An 8,354-nucleotide genomic window follows, 5' to 3' on the forward strand; every position below is an offset into this window, starting at 1 on the left:
CTGAAAGCAGAGAAAGCCCTCACACTTACCTCACAGGTTAGCGTCAGATGTATGAAGCAAATTAAACAAGTTTCAGTATGCGTAAAGCACTGTATCATTACACATGTAACTTGCTATCAACTTAATCTTACAAAATAACATTTCACAAAACTTCAGGTGGTTTAACTTAATTTCAGTGCTGTTTTAAGGGACTGCCATTTCAGCGTTATATGCTTCACAAGCTCCGCATCGCTCTAGTAACCAACGTCATATAACAAGCAAACCCGGCGGGGAAACATAGAATAGATAACTATTTTAGTATTATTTTATCAACAACTTTACAATGAACAGAGCTTTTACTTAAAACGCAAACAGTAGCTTACCTCCTTTAAGCGATCTTGACAGGAAAAATACAGCTTTGATACTTCAAAATGTTTGAGCTGTCGATATTAATTTAAACTAAATATTATGTGCCACAACAAATGCAAGTAGTGCACTCCCTGCTGAAAAACCAACAGAACCCTGCCCAAAACACAATAGAAAATGTAATGGTTATAATAGTAATTGTATTGTGTTAATGGAAACTATAATGGTGTGTACTGGTATGTGATGGATTCTATTGGAAAAATGCCCAAAACACACTACAAAAAGGAATTTTGTAATGGTTTTACTGGAAAAAGCTAATGGTTCATAATGGTATTTTAATGGAAACCATTGGAATTTCTGTGATGGTTTCTATTGGGCTTCTATTGTTTTTTTTTAGCAGGGCTGCCAACACACACACACACACACACACACACACGCACACACACACACACGCACACACACACACACACACACACACACCTCTCTGAATCCCTACCAAAAAAAGTAAACAGTTGAAATCCTGTGTGTGAGTTCATCATATAATCATGTTTAAGTGTATGGGATGTAGAAAAATTATGATGAAAAACCAAACAAGAATGTTCACATCTCAAAATAAACTTTATTTCTTTTTGTGTCTCCAGTGGCTAAAAACAGCTGCCATTGTTTGACACAATCACCCGCTTTTATAAGCACTCACAACAACAGCTATCTGTGAAACACAGTAAATTAAACCGTCAAATACAGACCCACTGAATGGTGATCACAGCTACAAAACCCAACCCTACACTGGATCCTAACCGTAACCCTTCAGTTACCAGTGGAAACACATTCTCTGATCTACATATACATATCTAAAGATCTGACAGCTGCAGAATAAAACAACACATTCAGTACATATTCCCACGTGTCAAATAACTCAAATCAAAATCATATAAAATACAAATAACACATTCACTCTTAATAAGAGTAGATAATGACTGAATATCACATCATATTTTTGAAAGAAAATCAACAGGTATGGCTTTAATCAGTGAACTATTCCTTTTTATTATAAACAAAATTGTTCCTGTAAAAGAGCTGAATTCAGTAAGATCAAAGACGTCCCTTATAGAAGATGAATTTGTTATTTTCACAATGTATCTGTTATTCCATAGAGAGTTATTATGAGGGGTAAAATCATGTTTGTAAATCTGCAGTTTCTTCTTTGAATCAATCCTTAATCGTATCACTTGAACATGTTCTCGGTGTGTAAACGCATTATTTCGCGCGGGACTTTTATTGTGACGGGGTGTCGTGACGTCACAGGCCCGCGCCGCGCTCCTGCATCTGTGACTCTGCTGAAGAAAGGTGTGTTTTTAATCATGTGAAGCGTTTACATCAACGCAGCCCGTTTGTTTTATAGTGAAGGTTTTAATGAATTATTTTCGTGTCGAACATTGTGATGTATTTAATGAGGTTAGTGAACATAGTTTTTATGAGTCCAGCGTCTCATGTCGCTCTCTACAGTGAAGCAGCTCATCATAAACACTGTTTGGCAAGAAGTGATGGAGAAACTCAGCTTTTTGAAACCAATTCGGATTAATTAAATCACATACTTCTCGAAATAATTATCTGTTTAATCGCTGGAATCACAGCAGACTGAAGACATGCTGCAGTACATCAGTGTAAATACAACAAGAACAACACACACACTCAATACAGACCACACAATACATATCTAAATATTATATCTGTGTTCTTTTATTAATTTGCAGTGCTAGTTTTGAGTGTTTTAGTGTAATCAGGTCATTAACTCTGACTCTTACTAGTGTGCTGCTGAACTAGAGCTGATTGAGACACACAGAGATCTGTCTGTTAATTATTCTCCTCTTAAACACACAGAGAAACTCCTGCTGAAGCACACTGTTATAAAGATGGCGTTTATTAAAGAGGAGAGAGAAGACCTGAAGATTGAAGAAGATTTCAGAGTCAAACATGAAGATACTGAGACACAACAAACAGAGATGATGTTTATTAAAGAGGAGAGAGAAGACCTGAAGATTGAAGTCAAACATGAAGATACTGAGGAACAAACAGGTCCGTTTCATTCTCAAAGTCTTTCTTCAGTCATGAATCTCTTTATTGTATTTAATACATGCAGCTCGTGACAAAATGAATGACGTCATCAAAGAGGAAAAATAATAAAGAAATTTCCAGTTATTTTGTTTAACTTTAAATGCAATATTTACTTCTGAATTAATAATGATTATTTGAGTCGAGTCGCAGTGGCAGAATGTGAATAAGCAAAAGAAGCACGGTAAAGTTAGTTTTAGATTGTAACTTATAAAAACAAATAAAACAATTAGTTGTAACTTCAATCCATCTACGTTCACCAGGATCTTTAGATTCAGATTTAAACATCTTAAATGATCCAAATGTGATCAGAACACTTATGTTCAGAATGCAAACAAACGGTATATTGTATAGATATGTTTTATACATTTTAATGAATGTCTGACGGTGTTGACAAAAAATGAGGACACAACTTTGAAACCTTATGAAACATGCATGCATCACTGAAGAACAGCCTTGCTTTGATACGAGATATTATTAAGTCTTTTTCATCATTAAAAATCATTTTTGTCCATGTTATAGCATATGAATGATTGGACCCTTCTCTGTGGACACACTGTTTTAGATGCAGTGAGAAGACAACAAGTGTCATAGATTTCACATAATAATGATACAATTAAATTGAAGGGGATAATTGTGTTAAATACGTTCAGCTATTAATCCCTCATTACATTTAGAATGGAAAATATTTTAATTTTTAAACCTAATAGCAGGTACATTTGCTGGACATGTTTTGTCCCATGTCTCCAGAATCAGTGACCTGAGAATACTTCTTTTGACTCTTATTTATTTATTTTAAAAGACTGTAGTTCCTATAGCATTCCTAATGACAAGACTGACTCCCTATAGGTGATTTTTGTTTTCATTAAATTTATTTCTGCAGTACACTATTCCAAATCAATCATTAATGTCCGGTATTCCAGGCTGTAACCATTTTCTGGTCATAGCTTTTTTGCAAGCTATCAGCAAAATCCTCATCACATATTTGTCAGGTTTTTCTAGTTTAAGATTTGTGAGACAAGAGTATGGCGATAAAAACTGAATTGGATGGGCACCTTAAATATATTTTGAACAAAGCACAATATAAAAAAAAATATTAAAACACAACAAATGTGTTGCAACACCAAAGAAAAACCACATCAATAAGACGTTACACATTACAAAATGTCCAAAAAGGAGTGGGATGACGCAAAAGCTTATTATTTTTCCCACCCATATACAACGTTCCAGTATATTGTTTATTATATTGCATCTGTATCTTTATATTTTTATATATTCTTTACAAGATAACAAATCCACAGTAAATTAAACACCAACCAAATTTTTTAATATACATATCGATTGTAAATTATTTTTGTTGGTATTTCCCCAGATTTCCACACAGCAACTCGAGTACGGTAATATAAATGTATTATACAAAATATGCATTGATTTATTGTCCAAAATATGTCTTGCTTTATTCAGTATGTCTATAGTATTTGCCAGTTTTGCATTTAACATTTTATTTGCTGTTTCCAGCATATTTTGTGAAACTTATTTTCATATACTCTTTCTATACTTGCATGATCAATTTTCAGTTCTACTTGAGGGTTTGTTTTATTTTTTCCAAATAACAATCTTTGTTTTGCTTATTTAATGACAGTTTAATTACATCAAACCAATGTTTTGATTTATTAATTTATGTTATTATATCGCCTCCAAAAGCTGCTGTAAATTATCTCCGGAACAGAAAATATTATTATTATTATTATACATTTTATTGATGTGCGCCTTTCATGGCACTCAATGACACCTTACAAAGTCCATAAAACAGGATTAAACAATAACATTAAACAATAAAAACCAATACAACAAACAGACTTAAAATCACATAAAAGCCTGCCTAAACAAATAAGATTTAAGATGAGATTTAAAGACCGGAAGACTTGAACTATTGCAAACTTCTACAGGAAGTGAGTGTGTTGTCCGAGTGCGTGGGAGAACAAGAGTAAATGCAGAAGCACATCTTAAAATGTGAGAAGGAGTGTGTATATGAAGAAGATCCAAGAGATATGAAGGAGCCAAGTTGTTGTGTGCTTTGTAGGTTAAAAGTAAAATTTTAAAATTTACACAGAATTTAACTGGGAGCCAGTGCAAATTTTGTAAAACAAGAGAGATGTGTTCAGAGATTTAAGTTTTGGTAATAACTCGAGCAGCGGCATTTTCCTAAAAATGGTGCCAATTGGTAAAAGGTAGATAAGAAACAGAGGAGGTCCCAAGACAGAGCCCTGTGGAACACCAAAGACAACATGAGTAGACTTTGATATTAATTTCTTCAATTGACATGACAAAAGGTAGGCAAAAACAGAGCTAAGTGCAGGAAAACTGTACTATAAAGAAAAGGAAAATCATAGTACTCTTACCCTGTTTATTTAAAAATATTTGTGTCATCTGCAAATAAAATAAATTTTAGTTTATCTGATACTCTGCACATGTCATTGATATAGGCTATACATAGTATTGGACCTAAGACCGATCCTTGTGGTACACTTACAAGTTATGTTCATGTGCATAGATTCATGTTCACCAATTTGTACAAACTGTTGCCTGTATATCTGAATATATGGTTATGATTGGCTTCATTTGAGCCAAACATTCTCCAACAGGTTGCATTTTTATCAAAAACGAAAAGTGGATTCCATTGCAAAAGAAAAAATCCATACCCAGGCACTCACATAGCAAGCAAAGTACAAAAAACTTTTATTATTAGACAGGGCTACATATTTAAAAAAAAACACCAAGGCATATCAGCCCAAGCAGGCCTTCGTCAGGGTGAGATTGCATTTTTGCTTCGGTATCTATTTTGCTCAAGGGTGAAGGAAATCTGGTGATATTTTTCAACCAAATTCTCTCCATCAAGATCGAGGAGTATCTTGTCTTCCGCTGTGACTTAAGAATACTTTTCAAAATGTCTTCTAGGATTTCAAAATTTCCCTCCATTTCCCATTTATATTTAATATACTGGGTATTTTCTAATTTACTGTATTGTAGACTCTTATGTATTTTTGCAATTATTTGAGTAATTTCACTCTTTTTATATACTGAAATAAACACAGTAAGAGTACTATGATTTTCCTTTTCTTTATAGTACAGTTTTCTTGCCCTTAGCTCTGTTTTTGCCTGCCTTTTTGTCATGTCAATTGAAGGAATTAATATATATGTTGACTCCATTCTTAAATCCGGGGACCTGCGGTATATTTTTGATCTCCCAGTTCCACCCACAGCAAAGACAAAACCTCCTGCTCCTGCTAGATTTGTGTAGGGACCCGCGGGATCCCAATCCAGTGCTTTACTGTAGGTTTTTATAAAGGGTTTGATAACTGCCAGCTTGAAAGTATTTGGGATGTGTCCTATAGAAAGCCATGAATTGACAATATTGATGAGGTTCTGAGATCACATTACACCTTTTCAGTTGTTGCTGGGTACAAGATCTAACATGCGTGTTGTTGGATTTGATGTTTTACTTTCTAAAGGTTTTCATGTCTTTGTACCACAAAACTGGTGTTAACTTATTTGTTTCTGTTCACCTTAGACCTGATGCCACTGCAAGAGGAGAGACAAGAACTGAATAAAAAAACAGAAACTTGGAACCTTAAAGTCCACACTGAAGAGAGTCATTTTAGATGCCAACAGTGCGGAAAGAATTTCAGTCGAAAACAAAGCCTTAAAATGCACTTAAAAATCCACAGTGGAGAGAAGCCATTCATATGCCCTCAGTGCGGAAAGGGATTTACACTGAATAAAACACTTAGTGCCCACATGAGGATTCACACTGGAGAGAAACCTTACTCCTGCGAACTGTGTGGGAAGGTTTTCTCTCGAAAAGAAAGTCTTACAATTCACATGAGGATTCACACCGGAGAGAAGCCTTACCCCTGCCAGCAGTGTGGGAAGAGCTTCTCAGTAAAAGGAAATCTTAAAATTCACATGAGAATTCACACCGGGGAGAGGCCGTTTATATGCTCTCAGTGTGGAAAGAGTTTCTCACTAAACAGACATCTTGAAGTTCACATGCAAGATCACACCGGCGAGAGGTTGTTCATCTGCTCTCAGTGTGCGAAGAGTTTTAAGCAGAAAAAAGAACTTGATGCCCACATGAGAATTCACACTGGAGAGAAGCCTTACTCCTGTGAACTGTGTGGGAAGAGCTACAAAATCAAAGCAGTCCTCAATATTCACATGAGAGTTCACACTGGAGAGAAGCCTTTTGTTTGTGATCACTGTGGAAAGAGTTTCAGATATAAAGAAAGCCTTAATCATCACATGAGGATTCACTCAGGAGAGAAAGGTTTTATTTGTCATCTGTGTGGAATGAGTTTCCCAGACAGGAATCACCTTGAGAATCATGTAAAAATTCACGCCGGAGTTAAGCTTTTCATGTGCCATCACTGTGGAAAGAGTTTCAAACAAAGAATGAACTTTGTGAATCACATGAGAGTTCATACTGGAGAGAAGCCTTTCTCCTGCACTCAGTGTGGAAGGAGCTTCACAGGTAAAGGACACCTTGAGTATCACATGAGAGTTCACACTGGAGAGAAGCCTTACACCTGCCCTAATTGTGGAAAGAGCTTCACAAATAAAGGAAACCTTAATACCCACATAAGAGTTCACACTGGAGAGAAGCCTTACAAGTGTCTTCAGTGTGAAAATAGTTTCACATATCACACAGAACTGAAACGGCACTTGCAAACTCATTCTGGAGAGAAATTGCTGATTTCCTCGGTGTGACAGAGGTTTAGGAAAACAATCAATTTCAACATTGTTGCATTCACTCTGGAGAAAGACAATTAAAGGGTTACTCCACCCCAAAATGAAAATTTTGTCATTTCATTTTGGATGAAAACTGGGATTGACTGCATAGGAAATGACACTGTCAAGGTCCAGAAAAGTATGAAAGACATCGTCAAAATAGTCCATCTGCCATCAGTGGTTCAATCTGTATTTTATGAAGCGACGAGAATACTTTTTGTACGCAAAGAAAATAAAAATAACAATTATTTTTTAACAATTCGTCTCATCTGCGTCAGCGTAGCAAAGTGCGTATGCTGTTCTGTGTCATCCGCTCACACAGATACGCTGTTTTCATTCAAATCAAAGCGTAAAGAACAGAAGACGTATCCGTGTGGATACAGCGCCACGGTGTCAGTTAAACTTATTTTTAACTGTTCAGTGAAAAGGATTTACTCTGTATATGAATTTTAATCCACGCTACATGAACCTTTTCATATAAACTGGAGTAAATGCAAAACTAGAGCCAAACTGAAATGAGACATTAGTACTAAATACGATAATGAGTAAATGAAAAAATCATAACTAAATGACGTATGTAAGCGCGTTTTCTGTACATTTCGAAATAAGGTGCATTAAAAGTCGATACAACTTGATAAATATTAATATTTTATTTAAACACGTGTCTCCACGCTCTATTCAATAAAAGTCTAGTGCATTTAATCTATTAAATGAGTGAGCGATTTTTTTGGATGTGGTAAGATTACATTTATTTTAGTGAATAAAGTACTATATCTCAGCTATCGTTTTGTTAGGAATGGTACACAAAATGTTATTTTATCCTTGCTTCTAGGAAATCCTCAATCTATATGCTTTCTAACAGCTTCATGTGGCCGTAAACATTTAATTTTAACGTGGCTTTAAGCATTATGCATTGTTAAAGTTTCACTTTCAACGTGTCTAAGCCGGTAAATGTGGTGTTTACATGGAATAATTGTAATATGAGTTTACCTTGTGGTCCGAACCCAGAGTCTCCGCTAGGGCTGTCGCGGTTAAGGAATTTCCCTTGCGATAATTTTGAGTGGCTCAATAGCGCGGTATGCGGTATTACCGCATATATATATATATAT

The 8,354-nt window shown here is 35.4% G+C and overlaps 1 protein-coding gene across 3 annotated transcripts; it reads left to right on the top strand.

Moving 5' to 3' along the window:
* Positions 1-1,410: 1,410 nt before the first annotated feature.
* LOC131538372 (gastrula zinc finger protein XlCGF26.1-like) lies at positions 1,411-8,273 on the top strand. Of its 3 annotated transcripts, none has more exons than XM_058772225.1 (3): positions 1,411-1,692; positions 2,227-2,421; positions 6,029-8,273. In XM_058772225.1, exons 1-3 carry the CDS (start codon positions 1,581-1,583, stop codon positions 7,222-7,224), a joined length of 1,503 nt encoding a protein of 500 aa, XP_058628208.1. In that variant the 5' UTR covers positions 1,411-1,580; the 3' UTR covers positions 7,225-8,273. The 3 variants fall into 3 exon arrangements, with proteins under 3 accessions (XP_058628208.1, XP_058628210.1, XP_058628209.1); XM_058772227.1 differs by having other exon boundaries at positions 1,682-1,800; positions 6,029-8,272; XM_058772226.1 differs by lacking the exon at positions 1,411-1,692 and adding an exon at positions 1,812-2,009 and having other exon boundaries at positions 6,029-8,272.
* The last annotated feature ends 81 nt before the right edge of the window (positions 8,274-8,354 follow it).

The sequence above is a fragment of the Onychostoma macrolepis genome, chromosome 04 (genome assembly GCF_012432095.1).
Source record: "Onychostoma macrolepis isolate SWU-2019 chromosome 04, ASM1243209v1, whole genome shotgun sequence".
Classification (NCBI taxonomy): domain Eukaryota; kingdom Metazoa; phylum Chordata; class Actinopteri; order Cypriniformes; family Cyprinidae; genus Onychostoma; species Onychostoma macrolepis.

Coding starts and splice junctions, on each gene's coding strand:
- LOC131538372 (XM_058772225.1), top strand. CDS start 1,581: ATGTTCTCGGTGTGTAAACGCATTATTTCGCGCGGGACTTTTATTGTG. Junction 1,693..2,226: donor TGTGACTCTGCTGAAGAAAG/GTGTGTTTTTAA, acceptor TTAAACACACAG/AGAAACTCCTGCTGAAGCAC. Junction 2,422..6,028: donor AGATACTGAGGAACAAACAG/GTCCGTTTCATT, acceptor TGTTCACCTTAG/ACCTGATGCCACTGCAAGAG.